The following is a 22,700-nucleotide window of genomic DNA, read 5'->3' as shown; positions in this document are numbered from 1 at the left end:
TATTGCCATTAAAAATTCATAGGAATATGTCATAGTTCATCAATTCTAAGAAGAACTTAATTGAAATTCATCTTATAGTCAATTGTGTGGCATAATTTCTGCATTTTTTTCCTTTGTGGTTCATAAAATAATGGTATTTCTAATTGTTAACAGCTTTTTAGATACTGTTGACATATAAGATGTATATCCCAACAGGTATCCATACACACACATACCACTAACGTGATAAACTGTCTCTAAGAAACTTCGCGTTATTCAAAGAATTAATAAATCGTTCTCAGTGGGAAAACAGGGATGGCTTTGGGGCACAAGAGCATCAAATGAGGAACAGCAAGGTTATTTTTCCTGCTGAAATTTCAATAATAGTGTTTTTAAATGAATTACTCTAAGTATTGCCATTAAAATGTAAACATTATTAAAGAATCACGCGCTGAGCATGTGGAGCGAAACTGCCTTTCGTTTCCTATCCCGCCTACTTGGAACTCCACACCATTGTTGGCCTGTTGATCACCCTTGGCTGTGAAAACACGAAGGCAGCTTTTTCTCCTGCCCATGATGCCGGCCATAGATTTCTGCTGGCGTCGTCGGAATACAAGTGAGGTATAACCAGGATCAGAACGATGCTGTGCACTGGGTTCTGTAATGAAGCTGTGGCATTGTATCCAACTTGCATCGTGTAGGCATCTTCCTCCCAATACCTCTAGGTCTATATTTAATATACATGACCTGTATTTACATGTATATATTATGAAGAGCCTCCTAGAGCTCATAGGTCCTTTGGGAGAATTACAAATAATTCCTCCTAAGCCATCTGCCCGAAAATTGTGTGCTATGCTGACAATAGAACATGGCATGTTACTGCCATCTGCTGGGAAGTTGTGGTAAAATGCAAATCTCTAATATCTAGGAGGTGAATGGTATCACTTGGAATTTTGCAGTGCACAACCTGAACACCATATGGGACAGCCACAAATTATTAGACAGCAGGTAAGCAAAATGGCCAAGTATATAGGTGCTGGAGCCAGGTTGCCTGGGTTGAATTCCTAGCTCGACCCTTCCTAGATGGTGACCTTGGGAATATGATATAACTTCTCCTTCCCTCCATTTCCTAATCTATCAATGAGGATAGTCATAGTACCTACTTCACGGGGTAGAAGTAATGATTAAGTGTGCCAAGGCATGTAAAGCCCTCAGAGCAGTGCCTGGCACAGGGTGAGTGCCATATGAGTGTTTGCTGCCATATCATTTTTTTTCCTAAAGATTTTATTTATTTATTTTCCCCCCAAAGCCCCAGTAGATAGTTGTATGTCATAGTTGCACATCCTTCTAGTTGCTGTATGTGGGACGCGACCTCAGCATGGCAGGAGAAGCGGTGCCTCGGTGCGTGCCCGGGGATCCGAACCTGGGCCGCCAGCAGCGGAGCGCGCGCACTTAACCGCTAAGCCACGGGGCCGGCCCTGCCATATCATTTTAAAATTTACTCAACAAATAATACTTGCAAAGTAGCAGGCACAGTTCTAACATCTTCACAAATATTAATCCTTTTAATCCTCGTAACAACCCTCATGGGACAGGTAACAGCATGTAGAGGGATAACTCCAACATGTCACAAAATGAGACGCGTGAGGGTGTAAATTCCAATAGGCACTTTCAAACACCACGTAACACTTGCTGGAACACTTGAGTGGAATTTCCATGCCAAGGGGGATTCCTATCGCCTCCCCAAGAAGGGATGAGGACTTGGGAATGGGAAGAGCGGTTCAAGACTCCCAGTCTCAAGAAATAACAAGTGTTGGAGAGGATGTGGAGAAAAGGGAACACTCATTCACTGCTGGTGGGAGTGCAAACTGGTGCAGCCACTATGGAAAACAGCATGGAGATTCCTCAAAAACTTAAGACTAGAACTACCGTATGATCCAGCTATTCCACTGCTGGGTATTTATCCAAAGAACATGAAAACATGAATGCGTAAAGATACATGCACCCCTATGTTCATTGCAGCATTATTCACAATAGCCAAGACTTGGAAACAACCTAAGTGCCCATCAAGGGACAAATAGATAAAGAAGATGTGGTATATATACACAATGGAATACTACTCAGCCATAAAAAAGGATGAAATCTTGCCATTTGCAACAACATGGATGGACCTTGAGGATATTATGCTAAGCGAAATAAGTCAGACGGAGAAAGTCAAATACCAGATGATCTCACTCATAAATAGAAGATAAAGACAACAACAACAACAAACACGTAGATATAGAGATTAGATTGGCGGTTACTGGAGAGGAAGGGGGGAGGGTGGAGAGTGAAAGGGGTGGTTCACATATGTGTATGGTGATAGACTGTAATTAGTCTTTGGGTGGTGAACATGATATAATCTACACAGAAATCGAAATATAATGATGTACACTTGAAATTTATATAATGTTATAAACCAATGTTACCTCAAAAATAAATAAATAAATAACACTACTTAAAAAAAAAAAAAAAGATTCCCAGTCTCTTATTGGGGTTGCAGGTTGGGGGTGGATGCTGTGTGTGATTGTGTGTGAAGGCAAGAAGAAGGCAGGGGAAACTTGCCAGAGCCCAGTCTCCTCCGAGTCCACCCTGGGACCCAGCAGATTAGAGGCCTAGAAGTCCAGGCCCGTTCAGCACCACGGAAAGCTCCTAGGTGGGCGTGAGAGCCTATCCAAGGCCTCTGGGCGGCCCCCCCACAGGCCCCGCCCAGATTTAAAGATCCCTCCTACAGTTTAAAGAGGCGAAGGAGGCCTGCACAAGGAGGCACAGCAGCGTCCAGAGCTATGATGACACACTGATTTTCCCCACAGAGACGCAGGATGGCCTGGTGGGGAAGAGGACTTTATTGGGATGTGAGTGGGGACACGTGGGAGGATGAATTCCAGGGAACAACAGACACTGGCACCAAGCTGGTGGTCACTTTAAGGAACAATAAATTAACTTACAAAATAAATTAAGGTGAGGAGGTCCCAAGCGGGGAGGTGGCTGGGAATACCCAGGGATTTCTTAGGGATGGAATTTGGAACTGGAAAGGAGAAATAAGAATTTCCAGCCCCCTCACAAAGGGTGTGAAGTGGACTTTTTTAAGACCCCTCCCCCAGGCTGGGAGTTGGCATTCTGGGGCTCCAGGAAGAGGGGAGGTCTGGGCTGAGCCGAGGGGGTGAAGGGGCTGGTTCAGGGTCGTTCCTCCAGGAAGCGGTAGGTGGGGTTCTCATAGCCGTGACGCTGCAGTTCACGCAGCTGCTGCTCCGCCAGGGTCAGCGTGGGGTCCACCTGCAGTGAGGCGGCGGGAGATAGTGGGCCACAGGGACCTGACCGCAGATCTCACAGCGCCTCCATGCCCGGGCTCTGGAGCTCCTCCCCATTCCATGTCTTTGTGTCTCTCACCTCCACCACTCCATGGCTGATAGCCCCATAGGGCTTCTTCCTGCGCAAGAGCAGCATGGAGAGGATGATCAGGGAGCCCCCACCCGCTCCCATGATTAGCAGACCCGACACGGCCTCTCGGGACACGCCTGTCCCGGCTGGTGCCTGCAGGGAGAGGAGACGGGGCAGAGGTCATCTTTGAGGCTCACCAGGGCCCTGTGCGGCTTTGGGAGTCACAGCCTAGCCACTGACCTCTGACCTCTCCCGCTAGGTACCCAGAATATTCCTCCTCTTACCAGCTCATCTCTCTGAATCTCCGATGAGTGAAAAGGAAAACCCCTTGGAACAGACGCATTCACCTGGGGGAGCAGGAGGTGTCAGGGACCCAGGAGTCTGGGCCCCAGCCTCCCCCTCCCCTGGGCCCCAAGAGGGCATCCCCCAGCCCTCTTCTTCCCCAGGACCCTGAAGTCCATGTCCTCAGCCCCTTCTTCCCTCAGGCCAAGGAATCCAAACCCCTAGCACACTCCTCCTTCCGACCCAGGAGTCCAGGCCCCTCTCCCGTCCTCCCTCAGGTGCCCACAGGTCTGACTAACTTACCTTTCGCTCATACTGCTCCAGGGGGGACATCTTCTCTTTCCCAGGGGATGCAGCATCTTGTTCTGTGGACCCTAGCCCCCAAGTCCTATCTCATTCCTGAGAGTCCAGAGTGGTGCTACCCTCACCTGAGGACAGGGTCACAAGGGGCGCCGGACTCCACCCCAGGAGGTCTGGGTTCCCAACACATGGACCCTTTTCCATTCCAGGTTCAGGGACTCAATGGGATTTGGTGGCTGGGGTCTACGCTGTGAGATACTCACCTTTTGGAAGGGCCATGGGAGTGTCTGCTGGCAGCCAGAGGAGGCAAGGCAGGTGGAACAGTGAGGAGAGGAGGGCATCATCGAAGAAAAGGGGGAGACACCCTCCCAGGGGCCAAGAAAGGAGGATCGAGGATCCTACAGTGGCCTCCACAACCTTCCCATCCTCTCCCGCTCACTGTGGTGGCTAAGACACCTCTAGACTTTAGGGGATTAGAATCGAGGTTGGGGGCCTGTCCCCCAAGTCTGGGGTTATCTACATTTGGGTTAACTCACCATCCTTGGGGTCCAGAGGCTGCAGCCCCGCCTTGTCCTCACTGCTGCCCCCCGGGGCGGGGGCTTCCAATTCATTAGGACCCAGGTGTTCAGAGTGGAGGAGTTCCTCTGAGGGGAACATGCAGAAAGGTGGTTGAGGTCGTGAGCACAGGGACCCCACAAAACAAAACTGGCTGAGTGGATGGCACCTAACAGTTGAGTGAGTGGAGGCAGCCACAGTGTGATCTGGGGAAAGAGGAGCTGGACGGAGGCACCCCTGGCAGGAGGATGGAGGTTGAAATTTCAAGAGAATGGCCTCCTTAAAGAGCAGGAGAATTCAGCTTAGGTGTGGGACATCCAGTAGGAAGTCACAATAGATCTGGAGGCTGTGGTAGGTCATGCTTTCTGGTATTCATGCTCTTGTGTGGCGCCTTCCCCTTGAATCTGGACTTGGTTGTGACTTGCTTTAACCAATAGAATGTGGGCCCAAGCCTCAAGAAGAGCTGGTGGCTTCCACTTTTGTACTATGGGGAGCCCAAACCACCACGTAGGAAGTCCAGCTACCCTGCTGGAGAGACCATGTGGAGGGGCTCCAGAGAAGAGAGGTCCCAAGCCTACATGGAGAGGGAGAGAGTCCCGTTTGTGCCAAAGTCCCAGCCCCAAGCTGATCTGCTAGCCAAATGTGGCTACACGCTCGAGCGCTGGCAAGACCAGCAGGAGAAGCACCCAGCAGAACCCAGACCAGACGGCACAATCATGAGCAAAGAAAATGGTTGATTTAAGTCACTAAGTTCCAGGGTTTGTTACACAGGAATAGATGACTGAACTGGTGGTGGGGAGTGAAAGGTTGGGGGTCAGGATCTTTCCTTAGAGATCTGGAATGGGGACCAGGGGTCACAGGCACTCACGGATCTGGGGCCGCAGCTCCTGAGCCAGGTGGGGCTTCTGGTCAAGCAGCCCCAGGCTCTGATTCATCCTTTCCTCGATTACTTGAAGGTGGGTCTGCACCTGTGGGGGGGGTGAGTATGCAGGATGAACTGGGCAGTGTAGGCTAGAGATGGGGAAACTGAGGCAGGTGAAGGAGGAAGGTCAATAGGGTCCAAGGAAAAGTAGCACATACAATGAACAGGAAGTAAGGTACAAGGGCCAGAAATTGGGCCACAGGAGGAAGGAAACTGGAGGAGGAGAAGCAGAATACAAAGAAAAGGAAAAGATGTACAGAAGACAGGAAGTGAGGGGCTTGAGAAAGGAAGTAAGGTAGAAGGAAAAGGAGCAGTCACTAGGAAAAGTGGGGCATAGGAGACCAGGTAAGTATAGGACACAAGGAATATGGCATAGAAGATAGGAAGTGGAGCTAAGTGGCTAGGAGGGGCAGAAAGTAGGGTCTGAGGAATACAAAGTGAAGTTTGAGGGGGGTCCAGAAAAGGAAGTGGGATTGCAGGGTCATATAGAAATGATGTGGTTCAAGGGTGAAGCTTGGAGTTTAAGAGCATAGAATGGAGTATTCACGGACAGGAAGAGAACATCCAAGAAACAGGAAGTAGGATCTGAAGGCACAGAACAGGGGTTCCAGGCAAAATAAGCGGGGTTAGGGAGAAAGGAGAGTTGAGGGACAGGAACAGGGTTCAAGGCACAGGAGGGGGATTCTGGGAGAGGAAATAGGAATCCAGGGGACAGGAAGTGGGGTCAAGGGACAGGAAGTAGGAATTCAAGGGACAGGAAGTGGAGTCACAGGACAGGAAGTAGGAATCCAAGGGACAAAAGGGGGGGTCAAAGGTGTGGGGGGGCAGTGTTCCAGGATTAGGAAGTGGGGATCCAAGGGACTGGAAAGGGTCTCAAGGCACAGAAGGGGGCCTCCAGGGATAGGAAGTAGGTCCAAGAGACAGAAAGAGGGTCTGAGGGACAAGAGAAGAGTCTGAGGACAGCAGGGTATTTGGGAGCTGGAAGAATCCGAGCACCTGGAAGCGCATCTGCTGGGCCTTCTCGGGATCCACAGCGGCCACGTGCTGGTAGTGCCGCAGCGTGTGCCTTTGCTCCTTCTGCTCTGCACGCAGGTAGCGCCGCAGGGCCAGCAGGACACGCTCTGGCTGTGGAAGGGATGAAGGTTGCCCAGGCCCGCCCCAGCCCTCCCCCACCAACCCTCTGCCCCCACGGCTCCCACACCTGAGGCGGATCCCCCTGCAGCGCCGCCAGGAAACCTTCCAAGGCAGCCCGGCGCTGGTCGTTGATAAGGGCGATGACTCGGGTGGCGTGGGTCTCCACCAGGCGCTGTCGCTCTCCAGACACCTGCTCCTCCAGGGTCTGCAGAATGGACTGGAAGTGCTGGCGGTGGGGGTGGGCACAAGGTCAGGAGAGGTGAAGATGGGGGAAAGCCTGGCTCAAAGGCAGTCTGGAAAGAGGGCTACGGGGCCAAGTGGTGGTGGGGGAGCAGAGGGTCTAGGCGTGGGCAGAGTCAACCTGGAGGTGGGACTAGATCACAGGAGACTGACTGGAAGGGGTGGGGCTGCAGCGCCAGGCAGAGTGGGGACAGGACTAGGCTTACTGGGGGCCCAGCTGACGGCAGAAACTGTATTGGGTGGGAACAATGTAGGAACAGAGCTGGCCCGTGTTAAGGTGAAAGGGACTAAGTATTACAGGAAAGGCAGGCCTCAAGGTCTGGGCAGGGCCCACTGGAGATGGGCTGTGCAGAAATGAGTCTGAGAGGGGTGGGAGCAAGAGTTGGAATGGGGCCAACCTGAGCGGGGCCTCAGGGGGAAGGGCTGCTCCAAGGTGAGGGTGAGAGAGATGGGAACCAGTCATGAGGCTGGGCCTACCAAGGAGGGACTGAGTAAAAGGGAGAGTAGAGGGGCAGGACCAGAGTCATGGGCGGGGCCTAACAGGGTGTGAATGAATCAAAGACAGGCTGAGAAGGACCTGGCTGTATCTGCAGGGGGCCCAGCTGGGAGAGGACTCCAGAGCCAGCCCTCAGAGGTAAGGATCAAGTTAAGACAGGGCAAAATGTGGCCAATCTGAGGAGAAGACAATGTCAGGTCAGACTAGGCCAAGAGGGGCAGAGCCAAATGTAGGAGTGGGGCCAGGAGAGGCTGATATAAGTAGGAAGGGGTGGAACTGGATGAGGGAGGACAAGACCTGAGCCAGGCTGAGATCAGGTGTGCCCCAGGCAGTGGACAGGCATGAATGGGATCCGCTGGGGGTTGTCCTACCTCATTCAGGGCCTGCCTGTCAGCTTTAGGCAGGTTCTTGGACTGGTTGTCCGCCATGGCCCATTCACGCATTACCTGGGGGCAAGAGGAGCTTCAGGGTCCTAGAATCCACCTTGCTGCACCCACTGAGTCCCCCAGTCCCTCTTCAGGACTTTGGAGGCTCCAGATCCCTTAAGTCCCACTGGCTCTTGGGTTCCCAAGAGGGAAGACTCAGAAGGAATTTAAAGTGGGCCAGAGTTTCCATAGCATTTGGTGGCATCGCAATGGGATTCTACTTCAGTCAAGGTCATCTCAGGGGTGGTGTTGAGGGCCAGGGGTTGATGGGGGCCTGGGGAGCCTTTGGATGTGGTCTCAAGGTGTCCCTGAGGAGTTTCCTGGTATTTAGGGAGCTCTCTGTGGTGGGGGATTCTGGGGTCCCCAGTATCATCACCTCATTAATCTGGCGCATCCTACGCTCCTCCAGGTCCATTTTAGCCCGCAGGAATCCCTCATGCTCGCTGATCTCTCCAGGCATGCCAAAGTACACGTCCACACCATCTGTGGGCCTTGGGGTGGGAGTCACTGCGAGGCCAGGAATCGGCATCAGCCTGAAGCCCATCTCCAGGTCACCCTTCTTACCTGGAGAACTACATTTCCTAGAGCACACTGGAGACCATCCTGGGTCCATTTTAGCCACAGCTGCTGCCTGACATCATGGGAGATGTGGTTCCGGACTGGGCCAGTTCTTGTAAAGCTTAGCAATCCATTACATCATCCTCTAAGCTTTCCCAAAATAATCCTCAGGACCTACCAAATGGTTCCTCCACTTCCAGGTACCCCCAAACCACTCTCACCCTTTGCATTCTTCACAGGCCAGCCCTTCCACCTCTACGTTACCCAAACCTACTCCCATCTCTTCCATTGCCCCCATTCGGTCCTCTCCCCCACAGGCCCCTCCCAAAGATGCCCATACACCAAGCAAGGCTCCCTCAGATCATTCTCCCTCCAGGGTGGAGGGGCCCAAGGGGTTCAGAGACTGCCTCACCTTTGCTGACCCCGGGAGGGGCATGGGAGCTCGAGGGTAGGACTCTTTCCTCCTCTTCTTCCTCTTCAGCCCGTGGGGGCTCCACAAAGTAATCGTCTACTGGCTGTAGAAAGGATTCCTCCTCTTCCTTGTCCTCAAACCCCTCTACTTTGCCCCCTGGGGGCCAGGACCGGGTGGAGGGATCACTGAGGGAGCAGGAAAAGATCTGAGGCAGTAAGAACCTGGGCCCAGGTCCCCAGGCTTCCATCTCCTGCCTCAGGAGCCTTGGGATGGCCATGGAGGGTTCCCTCCCACTCACCCAACTGCTGTCCCAGACGGGTTGGGGGTCACTGGAGGGGGGCAGCACACATACTCCACACCTCGGAACCGATCTGCACCACAGGGCAAAAGCATGCCCGAGCCATGCAGGATGAGGCCCTGGGAGCTGCAGGCCTGTGGGAAGAGTGGGCCCAGATGCCAGGATTGTGGGGTAGGAGAGGGTGGAGGGGGCCTGGATGCCTGGGTCTTGGGGGCTGATGGGGCTGGGAGCCTAGATTACTGGTTCTGTCTCTGTGGGAAGAGGGGCCTAGAGGCCCAGACTCTTGGGTTCTGGAGGAGGAGGGTACTAGGGGACTGGACTCCGGGTTCTGGGGAGTGGGGATGGATGGGCCAGGGTCCTGACCTCCTGTGCCTCCTGATGCCTCCGGGTTGAACTCTCGCACTGGTCCATGCGCTCCTGGTGCAAGAACTGGCAGCCTTCCGGTACCAGCAGGGCCTCGCTCACGAATTCACCCGCTGGGGAATGGTGGGCACTTGAGAGTGAGAGACCCGCCCACAGCCACTAGCCCCACCCCCTTCAGAATCTAGATAGTCTTATCCTCAGAGGCTTCTCTGCCCCACTCCGGACCCATGCATCCAGCTTCCTAATGTGGGCCCAAGACCGGGGCCCAGAACCTTGCCCTTTGGAGCCCCCCACCTTGGTTCCCCTCCCCCGCCTGTGACTCACGCAGGCAGCGGAAAGGCACAACCTGGTGGTGGGGGTGGACACAGCGGCCACCCCGGGCACCCCCGCACCAGCGCTCCATGGGAATGGCCTGCGTCGCCTGTTCCACACGTGCAATCTGCAGCTCCGGGTACATCTGGGGGGACCGGATGGGGGCGATCAACCCACTGCCAGCCGGGCCTCTCCACTGGCCGTGTCCCTTTTCAAGGCTCATAAGGACCTCTCCTCCCTAGGTCCTGCTTCTCCATAGAATCTGTCATAGATATCTAAGCCCCTGCGTGCCCATTGGCCACGCCCCCTAGTAGCTCTCTCTTAAAAGCCCCGCTATCCTTAGGCCCTGCCCCTTTGCCTGTCAGTTTCGTTACAAAGGCCCCTCCTCTAAGCCCACCTCTCCTCTTGTCACCTCTGCCCCCTTCCCCAATCAGGTTCATCTCCCCAGAGGTTCCACCCTCCTTTAAGCCTCGCCTTTTTTTCTGTTTGGCCTCTCAGTAACTGTCCCTTCTCTGTATTAGCCTTGACTTTTCATAGCCACGCCTCCTCGCTTTCCACTCTCATTGGGCTCCACCCCTTTCCCTATCTTGCTGGTCCATAGGTCTTTTTGTCTTAGCCCGGCCAAAGGGCCATGCCCACCTACTCCCTACTCTTTAAGGAGCCCACCACTTATCGCTAAACTCCGTCTCTTCACTGGATGGATACTTTCTTTAGCTGGTCTTTGCACAGTTCTCCTTTCCTGACCTAGTTTCTCAAAAACAGGTCCTGCCCTATCCTCCCTTCGCCTCTTTGTTGGCCACGCCTCCTAGCTTCCCATGCCTTCTTAGATCCCTCATATCCCCGGACCATGCCTTTTGCACATCTAGCTTCTTATGGGCGACCCCGCCCCATCTTGGACCCGCTGTGCCGCCGACCACGCCCCTCCCAGTAGGTCCCGCCCACCTGTCTGCAGTACTCCAGCACGCGTTGCGGGTCCCGGAGACAGCGTCGCGAGCGCTGTGGGTCTGGTTCCCAGCGGCCGGTGCGCAGGTCCCGGTGAAGTGTTAGGCGCCCGCATAGTCCAGCCACCTGGGCCGACCCCGGGGCCTGGGGGTGAGGGCGGAGGGGCCAGTGAGGGCTCGGGGGACGCTGGCATGTGGGACTTTTGCTGCCTAGGCCCCAGCAGTCCAGACCCCCAGCACCAGCCCCCTGCACCACCCAAGCACCGCGCACCCGCCTCCGTAGAGGGACCGTTCCTGGGGAAACAGCTCCCACAGGGCGGGGGCGCCCCAGCTCTCCTGTTGCTATGGCAACCCGGTCCCCCGGGATTCTCGCGGCCTGGTTGCCACGGAAACAGGCTCCGCCCCAACCCCGGCGCAGCCGCACTGGAGCCCGAAGGGGTTAAACCTGAACCGCGGGGGAGGAAGCCAGAACCCAGGCGTTCTGACCCCTCCTCCCTCCATCCCTAGCTCAGGCTCCCATTCTGGGGTGCAAAGACTACAAGGTCTGCCTTCAGGGCCCTGCAGGCCTGGACACCAGTCCTTGAGGGCTGGAGAGCTACATCCTGGGTCAGGGGGCCGTGGCTGGAGGCCTAGACTCCTGGGTCCTGGGAGGCTGTGGGGGCCCTCGAATGGGTCCAGAGAATGCAAGGGGCCCATATTCTTGGATCCAGGTGCCTTGCTGCCTGGTGGGTCCTATGTTCAGCTGGGAAGGGGTGGGGCTGAGTCACCTAGGTCGAGAGGGTCGTCTGAGGGGGCTGGACTTCTGGGACCAGGGGCTCTGGAAAAGCCAGCTCCTATGCTGGGGACGGGAGGGGGCTGGGGCGACAGATGATGGGGGAGCTGGGGCCTGGGCTCCTGGGTTCGTGAATGCCGATTGCCATTAGGCGCGCCTGGGGGCCGGCCACCTGGCTGGGAAGATTGCTTTTTCTGCCCTGGACATGTCCGCGCCGGGGTCCAGAGGCCCGGTCCCGCCCCTTCCCCCATCCCCCAGGACCCGGCCGGGTCTCACCTCGGCCGCGCCGGGGCTCCCACCGGCCAGGCTCCCGACGGCGAGCTGCGCGCGCAGAAGCAGCAGCGATAGTGGCAGCAACAGCGGCAGCGGCGGCGGGCCGCGGCGGCGGCTCAGACCGCGCGTGGCGGGGCTGGCGGGCCCCATGTCCCGGCCCTCGCGCCCTCACGTCCCTGCGCTCCCGCCCGGCCCGCCCGGCCCCAGCGGTGACAGGAGCTCCCAGCGCCGCCGCCGCCGCCGCCGCCTCCTCCCGCCGCCCCCGGGCTGCGCCGGCGCCGCCAGCCCCGCCCCGCCCCGGCTCCGCCTTCCTGGCCAGGACAATAGAGTGGCAGCTCTGCGCAGAGTGGAGCGCTCTGGAACCCCGGGTGGGAGTCCGCGCCAGGTCCCCGCCCCCTTAAGATGCCAGGCGTCCCAGCCCAAGCAAGGGCCTAGCGAGGAGTCTGGGTCATGGGCACCGCCTTGTGGATTTTGAGTCCTCCCTCAGGACCCTCACCCCCTAGCTTTCTCCTCCCTTGGACCCAGACACTCACAAATCAGCTTCCTCCTCTTCCAGGCACGCCAGCATTGGAGACGATTCCCCCCCCCCCCCCCCCCCGACCCCCGCAATTCCTCTCTTGAGGTCCCAGCAATACAGGCCTCCCAATTTTCCCCAGTCAAGAGCACAGAAGTTGAGACTCAGTCCCCTTCTCCCTCAGATCCAGGAGTCTGGGCCCCAGGCATCTTCTCTCCCAGGACCGGAGACAAAGCCCCCAGCCCTTTCTCCCTAAGACCCAGGAGTCCAGCCCTTCTGCTCTGCTTCCCAAAGGTCCCAGGTGTCTGGACCTTTAATTCCTAGCTCTAGGACCCATGAGCCGAAGCCCCCAGGTCCTTTCTTTAAGGATGACCTGAGTCAGGTACCCGGCACCTCAGGAAAGGGTCTGGATCCCTATCCTTGCTCTAAGGACCAGGGCATTGCTATTTTCCCACCCCCTGGCCTCTTCCTCCCTGCCTCCCCTCAGGGTTCACTGCCTAGTCTCCTCAAATGATGGTACTGAATTCTGTCTTCCCCAAGCCAAGTAGGGCAGCTCTGTCATGTTTGTGCATCTCTTTGTGTAGACATGTAATAAAAGAGCCTGGAGCACTAAATGGGTAGCGAGGAGCCGGGGTGGTTCATGATTTTGCTCTGACAGCCACTTCATAGCCTAGAGTGGAGGAAGGGCCTTGGGGCAGGTTTGCCGGACTGCTTCCTTGATGGAGGGTAATAACTGCCAGGAGAATCCCGCAGACACATTCACTTCTCGACTTTTTTTATTAAACATAAATATTCTCACCCCCAGATTCCCCTTCTCCGCCTCCAGTGACAGTTCTCACCCTATCCTCACTCCTTTCTTCCAGGTCCAATTCTTCAACGGCCTTTAAGGAAGGTGGAAGAAGTCAAGATGGTGGCCATCTTGGGGTCCCAGGGAGTGGAGAGCCATCTTGGCTGCACTTCCATTGGCCAAGCAAAGTGCCCCTCAGCACAGGGCCTGGCCCGGCTTCCATCTTAATCTGCCCTATGTTACCTTTCTTCTCAATGAAGGTGGTTATCTTGAGATACCTACTTTCAGTATCTGGAAACAACTTCCATCCCTGCCCCTAACTCCCATCACCCCCTGTCTCCATCCCTCTGCAAAGGGCCCATTTGCCATCTCGAATCTCTTTTCCACAGGGAAGAGGTGGGCATAGTGGCCATCTTGCTCCCACTTGAGGTGTTCCCTTTGGCTGAGCTGACTACATCAATGACCCAGACAGTTGGAACAGTCTTTCCCTCCTCTCAATGTTCAATTTCAGAGGAGTAAGGTCACCAGATTGTTCTGGTTCTTAGAAATTGGGACAATCCATTATGGCAAGTTGAAGATCTCAGGACTCTTCAATTGGAGAGATGTCACACATGAGTCTGCAGACGTGGGTGGCTGGGTGTGGGGAAGGCAGTATACGGGAAGGGGGGAGTCCCGGGGGCCAGATCTGGGGGTCCAAAGGATGTGGGTTTGATGTAGCTGGTAAAAGCTCGTGGATGGGGTGTGGTGAGATAACCTGCCCGGGCTCTATACAGTCTGCAGGGAGGGACCATGCCCAGGTGTGGGTTGAAGTCATAGAAGGTAGGGGTCCCCGGAGGTCCAAGGGGAGAGGGGGGCGGCAGGAAGAGGCCTCCTCCAGGGGCTTCACCAAGACTCAGGCTCACACTGACTCCTCGGACCTTGTAGTAACCATTGGTTGGGTCCTGAGGGGACAAATGGGGCTTGGTATGTGAGGGGATAGGGGGTGAGGGTCACTGATGGAGACACTCTGAAATAGAGCCAGACCTAGAGAGAGACAAAAAGACAGAAGCAGGAGCAGGCGGAGACCCAGAGACAGAGAGACAGACAAATAGACTAGTAGAAAGACAAAGTGAGACAGAAAAATAGTGACGAGAGACAAAGGGACAGAAGAAGATGGGCAGAGGAAGGCAGAGACAGAGGGACATAGGCCTGCTGAGGGGTGGCGGTGTGGAAGGAGATGCAGGGGGAACAAGAGAGAGACTGAGACCAAGACATTCATTCATGCATCTGCCCTGCGGTCAGGCCCTGCACTGCTGCTGGGGACGTCTACCACTACCTCAAGATAGAGGCTAAGGCTGGGACAACTATGTGGGCAACAGTCAGCAGATATGCAAACTGAGGCCGTGGAGGCGAGTGAGATGGTCCAGGAGGCAGGAGGAAGGGGGTGGAGGGAGCGAGGTCCCAGTTCTGGAACATAAGCGGGGAGAGAGTTGGAGGCACAGTGAAGGGAGCCCCTCCCCTCCCAATGCTCACCTTGGTCCCCAGAGACCCCTCCTCATCCAGAACCAGGTCACTGTGGTCCGTGTGCACGATGGGGGCCTGGGGAGGGTTCTTCATGAGAAGGAGTGGTCAGAGGACCCTCCTGCCCCAGTGCCAGACCCAAGGACCCTCAACTGGACGGGAGGCCAGGCAGGAGGCACCAAGAGCACCTGGAAGCTGGGATTTGGATTGAGGACAACAAAGGGCCCTGGGGACATACAGGGTCTGGGGAATAATTGGGTTGGGGCATATTTGGATTTGGGGGACATTTGGGTCACTGCTGGGACTAGCATCCTATTTGAGTTTGGGGGCCCGGCTGGCACTGGGTTACTATTTGGGTCTAGAGGCACAGTCATGTCTGTCCCTGGCATCCTACCCGGTGCTCGCTGCTGCCTGTCTCCTCGGCGCCCCTTGAACTGGAGCCATCGCTGCCGCCTGGGATTTGCACCAAGTTCTTTTGCTTGGAGAAAGAGGCTGAGGCCAGAGACAGGCGGGTGGCAGAGGTAAGCGACGGGGCAGGGTTACAGTTTGGGTTGGGAAGCTGGGAAGCAATGAGAACCCTGGGTTGGGAGGGCAAGGAGTGTGACCTGAGGAGACGGAGCTAGGGCTTGAGGGAGGAACCAGGGCCTGAAGGTGAGCCAAGCCCCTGGAGGGCTAGAGAGGTGGCACTGGGGCCAGGTCCCAAGGCCCAGTCATACAGTGGACAGTGAATATGTGTCATGGGAGGGGCTGGGGTGGATCTCGGGCACTGACCCTTGCTGTGGTGCCAGCAGCAGAGGGCCACCCCAGTGATGACCATAAGGAGCGTCATGGCTACAGCGGCCACTCCAGCGATGATCTGCACAGTGGGCAGCAAGTCTACAGGGAGAAGAGAGGACATGCTGAGGAGGCTGAGCAGAAGACTACAGAGGAACTGGGGAACAGGGGCTCAGGGCTTGGGTTGGGGTTCTCTGGGTTCAAAAGGTCACCAACTTTGGGGATTCCCAAGGTTTGTAGTCCCCTACATTTAAAGTCCCTGGATTTAAGGGCTCATGAATTTGGGGTTCCAAAAGTTTAAACTCCCTGGCTTTTGGGAACCTTTGAGTTTAAGGGTTTTTTTTTTCCTTTGCAATTCCCTCTTTTTGGAAGTTCCGGTCTTTGGGTGCCTAAGTGTGAGGGGTCTCTCAGTTCAGGATTCCATATTTGAGAGAATTTATTGTTTTGGGGGGTCTCAGGATTCAGGGGACTTCATACTTTTGAGGCTCCCAAAGTTTGGGGGGGGGTCTCTGCATTTGGAACTCGTGGGTTTGGGGATTGCAGAGCTTTTGGGGTTTGGGATCCTCAGATTTGGGGTCCTCAGGCCCAGGGTCTCACCTCGACGGCCCAGGCTGACCCGGGTGCCTCCCTCGCCCAACCGGTTGCGGGCACTGCAGTTGAAGCCCCGGCTGAAGTCGGACTCCTGGGTTCCCGAAATGTGTAGCACAGAGATCAGACCTGGACCCTGTCCCCCGCTGCCTTCTGGAGCTGGGAACGTCTCCACCAGGAACCGACCCCGCGACCCCGCCGCCAGGAAGCCCTCATCCCAAGACCAGACCTGGGGGCACAAAAGAGGGAGGTCACGGAGGAGAGTAGGGAGCGCGGGCAGGGTGTCGGGAAGGTCAGAGGTAGTCACAGTAATTTTAGGGGTCCGGCTGGGAGGTCAGGGATCACGGCTGGCTGGATCATGGGAGCAGGGACATTTCCTTACCACGGCATCTGGGGCGGGGGAGGCGAAGACTAGACACTGAAGGCGGGCGGGGCCCCTCAGGAAAGCGGGCGCAGAGTGCAGGGCGGTCACTATCGGGGGAGCTGGGTTGGAGATTGTGGACCAATCAGAGGAGAGGCCCCGCCCCCCATAGCCCGTTCCCAATGAGGCGGGGCCAGGCCTGGGCGCTTTCCACCAATCACACCCAACTAGGCCACGCTCCTCAACAAACTCAGAACCCCTCGGAGGCTCTTTCGCTAGGGCCCGCCCCTATGCCCAGGCCCCGCCCTCTATAAAACTCCTCCTCCCAAGGCCACGCCCGCCGCTTTAGGCCGCGCCCCCGCTGCCCGTGCCCTATCCCAGTACCTGCCCCATCCTCCAGGAAGCATCGCTTTCTCACCGTTCACAGTCAGCCTAGCCTCCGCAGCGCCTCCCCCCAGGCCCGAGAGCCCCGGCTCAGCCCTGCACACGTAGTCGCCCGCATCCTCGGGCCCCACCGACGGAAGACGCAGAGTGGGCCCGAAGCCCAGCACCTGGGATATGGAAGAGGCGTCAGGGGCAAGACCTTGGGAGGAAGCCCCGTTCCCCGCCAGCCACCGGCACAAGCCCCAGATCGGGCCTCACCTGCGCGCCCCCGCGGCGGGTCCAGGTTACCCGTGGGAGCGGGTTCCCGCGCCAGGCACAGCTGAAGGAGGCGTCTTCCCCCACGTCTACGGAGATGGGCTCCGGCTTTGCCTGCAGAATCGGCCCGACTGGAGGACAGAGAGAAGGGGTCACATGACCGGGGAGAGAGGAAACTTCTGGCTCGGGATCAGACACTCAGAAACGACAACCTCAAGGGCCTAAGTATAGACCCCAGGTCCACAACTCGGCTCACACACCCGGCTCCGCCCTCGCCCCGCCCCTACTCCACTTAGGCGCTGACCCGGCACCGACAAACCCTGCCTACGTCCTATTCTGACCCCACCTCCGCCCACAGCCCGTCCCAGCCACGCCCCACTCTAGCCCCTGGCCCATTTGAGCTCCCGGTTTTGGCCACACCCACGGCCCCGCCACGGCTCACACTGCACGTCCAGCGCGGTGCTGCGGTTGGCGCTACCCACGGCGTTGCTGACCTCGCAGGACACCGGCGCAGTCAGGAACGAGGCGTCCGCCACGACCTCCAACATTGGCCCGCGGGCCCCGAGCACCGGGGAGCCGCCCTTTGCCCACCTGTGGAGGAGGTGGAGCTGTTAGTGTCGTCCCTGCTAGTAGGGAGTAGGCACACCTACTCCGTCCCAGCCCCAGCCCTCCCCAAGCCCGTGCTCCCGGCTGGGGAGAGGTGATCTTTGTTCTCACCTATAGCCTGTGACAGGAGGTTGGGCCGTGGCCTGGCATAGGAAAGTGACCTTCTCTCCCTCCTGCACAGTCTGTGGTTCTGCAGACAGAGTCACCACTGGGGGGTCTGTGGAGGTGGGTCAGCGGTCAGCAGTGGGAGAGGACCTGGAACACCTTCACTGATGACCTAGAAGTCCAATTCCCAGCCCCTCCACCCCAAAAGTCTGGGTCTCCAGTCCCCTCTTCCCGTTGAGCTAGGAGTCCAGGCCTCCACCTCCCAAATCCCCCAGGGACCGCAGGTCCCCAGCCCTCCCTTCCTCATACCCTGGAGTCCAGGCTCCAACCTCCTCTTTCCCCAAGGACTTCAGGCTTAGGGCCCAGTGTCCACTGCACTCACACTGCAGGCTCAGCGTGATAGCCGTGTCCTTTCCCGCGGGCAGGGCCTGGCTGCGGGCCCGGCAGACCAAGGTGGCTCCATCATCATGATTGGACGGAGTCAAGGATAAGATGCTCTCCACTGACCCAGTGGTCCCTTCCTTCAGCAGGGTCTGGAGGTTATCAATAATAATGATTTCATCTACCCCTTATATAGTGCTTACTATGCAGCAGGCACTCTTCTAGGCATTTATAAGGATTACTTTATTTAATACTCTCAATTACCCTGTGAGGTGCATACTACTATTATCCCCACTGTACAGATAAGGAAGCTGAGGGACAGAGAAGTTATTTACTCAAGATCAATCAACTAGCGAGTAGTTGAGCCAGGATTTGAACCCAAGTAGTCTGACCCTAGAGTCCTCACCCTAATCACATACCAAGAGTCCCAACCCTTGAACCCCTGTCCTCCCATGCCCTTTTCTCCTCTGGATGAGCCTGTTGTGAGTGGACCCCCAAATTTCCCTGAATGGGCAAGGGCTGTCACAGGGACTTGGACCTGACCTGGTGGAAGGTGGTCCTATCCAGCTGGATCCCATCTCGGAACCACAGCAGCTCAGGGGTGGGGCGGGCATCCCCACGGCTTCGACAAGTCAGATTCACAGGAACGCCAGCAATCAGAGACACCGAGGGGCCGCCCAGCACCTGGGGGGCTTCTGGGGGCACTATGGGTGGATCTGGGGTCAGAGCTGGATCCTAGGCCCACAGACTCTGATCTTCCCAGCTCTAACCGACCGCTTTCTGCGTTCCCTGGACTCTGATACTCCCAGCCAGCACCCACTGTCCCCCCGGGCTCCCCGGAGATGAGTGGGCCAGGTCCTCACCCAGCACGTGCAGTCGGGCTGGTCGAGAGCGGAGGCCTGCTTGTGTAGCCTGACATTCATATGATGCTTGATCCTCTAGCTCCACGGGCTTAATGTGGAGGTCGTGCTGGCCATTGGCCTCATTCCCTGATATCCAGTACCGGGACCATCCTGGAGTCAGGGAAGAGGGAATCACACCACGGTTCTGAGCTCCTGGCCCCAGGCCTCCATCCCCAGACGTCCCACCCCAGAAAGACACTGCCAAAAGTATCTTCTGGGCCAGAAAGACACTAACTCTCTCCCAATCCAGAGTCACTGCAAACTTGGGGAGGATAAATTCAGAAAAAAGCAAGAAAACAATTGCCATAAAAGTCAGATTAGATGCTACCTCTGGAGTGAGGAGGGAGTGGGCTATGGTAGGGGAAAGGAATAAGGCGGGCTGGCAGTGGACCTGGGTAGTGGTTACATGGGTGTCTATAATTATTTGGCAAATCTTCCATTTATGTTTTACGCGCTTTTTCTGCATTTATTTATTTACCAATAAAAATGAAAATCCCCAAACCCTGTGGGACAACCTCAGAAGAAGCAGCTAAAAATTCAGGACTCCCAAATGTTTACCTGAGCCCATTAATTTCCCAAACTTGAAAACGTCAAAATAGAAACTTCAGTTACAGCCCAAGCCCAGCACCCTCCCGCTGGAGCCAGCCCCTCCCTGAGTCGAGAACAGCCTCACCTGGCAGGTCCCTTTCGCCCCCTAGAGCCAGCCCATCCTTAGTCCACTGAACCAGCCCCCAGTATGCGCCCAGGGCACAGGGCAGCCGGGCCTCGTCCCCCAGCAGTACCACCAGGTCGTTCGGCTGTTGCAGGAAGTGGGGTGACCCGCCTAGGAGAATGGGGGGCAGCACAGCTGAGCTTAGCACATTCACGAGATCCCTCATTCAGGACCCGGGAGTCTGGTCCCCAGCCCCCTCTTCCCTCAGACCCGGAAGCCCAGGCTCCCAGAGTTCTCCTCCCTCAGCGCCATGCACCCCAGTAGAGCGGCAGCTGGAAACAATCCTCCCCCATATTTACTCGCCCCCCACCCCCGGCCCCGTGCGGTACCTGCACGCCCTCTGAGGCAGAAAAAGAGGAGGAGGGCGGGAACCAGCATCCTGAGTATATGGCCCCCAAGATGCAGCGGACTTTTTGCACTGGCTTCCCTGCCAACTCCTTCCTTGGCAGCACACCTCCCACCTCTCGGCCTTGAGCCCCCTTCGCGCCCGACTCTTCGCCCCAGGCTAGAGGCACCCTGTCTGTGGCCTGAAGTTTCCCAAGTCAGCTCCGCCCCAGGCTCTGAGGCGCTGAAGCGCCGGCCAGTCCCGCGCGCCGGGTCTGGGAGAGACCCCGGGAGGGCCGGGTCCCGCTCGCCCCGCCCCGGCCCGCCCCGCCCCGGGAGACCCGCCCTCTTCCCATTGAGAAGCTCCCGCGGCCGCGGCGCGGATGAATGGGGGCATGCAGGGCGGGGTGCCCCCGGCGTGCCGGCGCCCCAGCCCAACTGGGGTCTGGGAGCCGGAACACCTGGGTCGAAGGAGGGGGTCCCGGCTGGGTTGGACACCTGCATCCTGCCGGGGTTGGGGGGGCCAGGGGGTGAGGAGGAGGGAGGGCAGGGAGTGGAAGAAACTTGCTCAGCCCCGGGCCTGGAGGGACAGCGCTGAGTGGAAACGGAGCTATAAATGGGAGCTCCTGGGGCCTCGCTAGTTTCCGCGCGCTGGGGAGGCGGAGCCTGGGGCTCCCCTGGGCCTGCGGGTCAGGAAGAGGGCACCAGGGGGCTTGGGGGGCAGCTGGGACCCCCGAGAAGAGGGGGCGTTCAGCTCTCCCCGCCCCCAAACCCCTCCTCAAAATATCCCTCTGCCTGCCTTGTTACCGCTGCAAACTAAAGCACGTCCTAGGATCCAGGAATCCAGGCCCCCAGCCCCTCCTTTCGCAAGACCCTGTAGTCCGGGCTCAGCCCCTCGCCCCACTCGGCCGCGGTTGCCGGGCGACGGCTGGGCGGCGCGGTGCCGGGCTGGGGGCAGGCGCGGAGGCTGGGAACCGTGCAGCTTGTCCTGACGGCTGCTGCCGCCCAGCTGGGGCGTTCCCACGCTGCAGGCCGGCCGGTGCGCTGCGCAGCTGGCCGGGCGGGTGGGCGGGACCCCGAGCCCACTGAGCGGGAACTGGGGGCCTGGGACCCTGGGTCTGACCTCCCTGAGCCTGTAGGGACTGGGGGTGCACACTCAGGGTCTCCGTCATTCCTGAGCTCAGATTCTTGCGTCCCTAAATGGCAGGGGCCTGGACTCCCAGGATTCTAGACTGGGGTTTAGACCTCTCTTGACTGAGAAGCTAATGGCCTGAATTCCGAGTTTCTGACGAGCCGGGGACTCGACTAGGTCCCCTGCCTGTAGCAGGGTGCAATTGGGAGAGGAAGACAGGGGGTCAGAAAATCTGGTCTTAAGTCTTAGAGTTGGGTGGATTTAACCACCAGTCTCTCTCCCACCCCCACACAGGCCCGGGAGGATTTGAAAATCAGCAGACAGTGAACATCTGCCCTAAGTCCTGTGTATATGGGGGGTAGGGTTGGAGGCCTGAACTCCTGGGTCTTCAGGGAGAAGGGGCTGCAGGCCTGGACTCCTGAGTCTGCTAGGGATGGGTCCTGGGGGCCCAGACTTCTAGGATTGTGGTCCTGAACTCCTGCTTTCTGTTTTGGGGATTCAGTGCCTGGATTTTGAAATAGGATGATGAGCTTGGGGCCAGGACTCCTGAATCTTGGGGAGGAAGTCAGGTAGTTAGGCTATTTTTCCAGACACCTGACATCGCTTCCCCTTCCTGGCTCTCTGGAGCCACAGACATGGAGCCTGAAGTCCCAGGAGCATCCAGAGGATGAAAACAGCCAAGGTAGAGGGTGGAAGGTTTGTGCTAATTAAAGATCCCAGCAGCTGACAGCTCTACGCCCTGGCCTCGGGGGACACCATCTGGTGAGGGCCCCTACGACAGAACCTCCAGCTCTGCATCCAGCCCATTCCTCAGGAGGTGTGGGGGCAGCGGGAGAGGGAATGTGGGAGGAGAGCAAGGAGTCAATAATGGGAGGGAAGGAGAAAGACTAAAGGGAGCATCAAGGATGGAGCTGTGGGGGCTCAGGCCAGACGCCTCATCTTGTTCCTGGAGGAGGACCAGATGGGGGGTTGAGGGGGGAGAGAGAGAGAAAGCGAGCAGTTCCAATTCCTGCAGGAGATAAGCAGGCAGAAGAAGCTTATCCCCTGTGAGCGCGTATGTGCACACTGGGGTGGGGAGGGCAGGCCAACCAGCATATGGTTATCAAATTCAAAGATGTGACCATCAGAAGAGATGGAGTAACAAATAAGAGAAAGAGGCACAGTCAAAGGTTGACCGAGAACAACTATTGAACTTCTGGTGTGTGAGAGAGAGAGAGTATGGAGTGGGGGGGAGAGATAAAGATGAGAACAGAGACAGAAAGACGGAAAAACAGACACATAGAGGCAGATATAGACACAGTGAAATGGTTAGAAGTTGGTGGAGATGAAAACACCTAGTGGAGAGAGAGAGAGGGAGAGAAAGACACTGAGACAGAGAGGAGAGTCTCAAAGAGACGGAGAAAGATAGAAAGATAAATCGAGATGGGTAGAGGGAGGGAGAGAGACAGAGACACAGAAGAGGAAAGAAGAGACGGGAGAGATGGAGGGAAGCTACAAGAAACGAACTCACCAGCTCTTGCCAAAGGGCTCCCACACTGGGTTCATCTCTATACCCAGAACTAGTGCTGGGGGTCTGGACCCTGCCTTTCACTCTGCCCTACTCTGACTGCCCTGCACCCGGCACACTTACACCTTAGACACTCTTACACACTCACACACTCTGCACACCCTTTCACGGATCACAATTCACTCT

General features: G+C 57.0%; 2 protein-coding genes across 8 annotated transcripts; both read right to left on the bottom strand.

Annotated features, from left to right (window-relative positions):
• Positions 1 to 2,843: 2,843 nt before the first annotated feature.
• Positions 2,844 to 11,862, bottom strand: APLP1 (amyloid beta precursor like protein 1). Of its 6 annotated transcripts, none has more exons than XM_087422159.1 (17): positions 11,686 to 11,862; positions 10,639 to 10,782; positions 9,709 to 9,841; positions 9,385 to 9,497; positions 9,022 to 9,155; positions 8,724 to 8,908; positions 8,130 to 8,317; positions 7,700 to 7,774; positions 6,660 to 6,818; positions 6,455 to 6,583; positions 5,405 to 5,504; positions 4,518 to 4,625; positions 4,245 to 4,271; positions 3,985 to 4,055; positions 3,684 to 3,746; positions 3,409 to 3,552; positions 2,844 to 3,294 (listed from the first exon to the last, which is right to left on the bottom strand). In XM_087422159.1, exons 1-17 carry the CDS (start codon positions 11,830 to 11,832, stop codon positions 3,196 to 3,198), a joined length of 2,019 nt encoding a protein of 672 aa, XP_087278285.1. In that variant the 5' UTR covers positions 11,833 to 11,862; the 3' UTR covers positions 2,844 to 3,195. The 6 variants fall into 6 exon arrangements, with proteins under 6 accessions (XP_087278285.1, XP_087278289.1, XP_087278286.1 ...); XM_087422163.1 differs by having other exon boundaries at positions 3,409 to 3,448; XM_087422160.1 differs by having other exon boundaries at positions 4,245 to 4,268.
• A 1,098-nt stretch (positions 11,863 to 12,960) lies between these two features.
• KIRREL2 (kirre like nephrin family adhesion molecule 2) lies at positions 12,961 to 20,131 on the bottom strand. Of its 2 annotated transcripts, XM_087422255.1 has the most exons (16): positions 19,881 to 20,131; positions 19,513 to 19,662; positions 18,801 to 18,950; positions 18,481 to 18,641; positions 17,939 to 18,089; positions 17,563 to 17,668; positions 17,288 to 17,436; positions 16,849 to 16,976; positions 16,625 to 16,757; positions 16,228 to 16,328; positions 15,855 to 16,074; positions 15,249 to 15,359; positions 14,878 to 14,975; positions 14,496 to 14,561; positions 13,886 to 13,924; positions 12,961 to 13,616 (listed from the first exon to the last, which is right to left on the bottom strand). In XM_087422255.1, exons 1-16 carry the CDS (start codon positions 19,927 to 19,929, stop codon positions 13,545 to 13,547), a joined length of 1,884 nt encoding a protein of 627 aa, XP_087278381.1. In that variant the 5' UTR covers positions 19,930 to 20,131; the 3' UTR covers positions 12,961 to 13,544. The 2 variants fall into 2 exon arrangements, with proteins under 2 accessions (XP_087278381.1, XP_014650286.1); XM_014794800.2 differs by having other exon boundaries at positions 12,961 to 13,924; positions 15,255 to 15,359; positions 19,881 to 20,051.
• Positions 20,132 to 22,700: the final 2,569 nt, after the last annotated feature.

This window comes from Ceratotherium simum, chromosome 33 (genome assembly GCF_057802395.1).
Source record: "Ceratotherium simum simum isolate JZ-2026a chromosome 33, ASM5780239v1, whole genome shotgun sequence".
NCBI classification, from domain to species: domain Eukaryota; kingdom Metazoa; phylum Chordata; class Mammalia; order Perissodactyla; family Rhinocerotidae; genus Ceratotherium; species Ceratotherium simum.
This window is presented reverse-complemented; position numbering and strand designations above follow the sequence as displayed.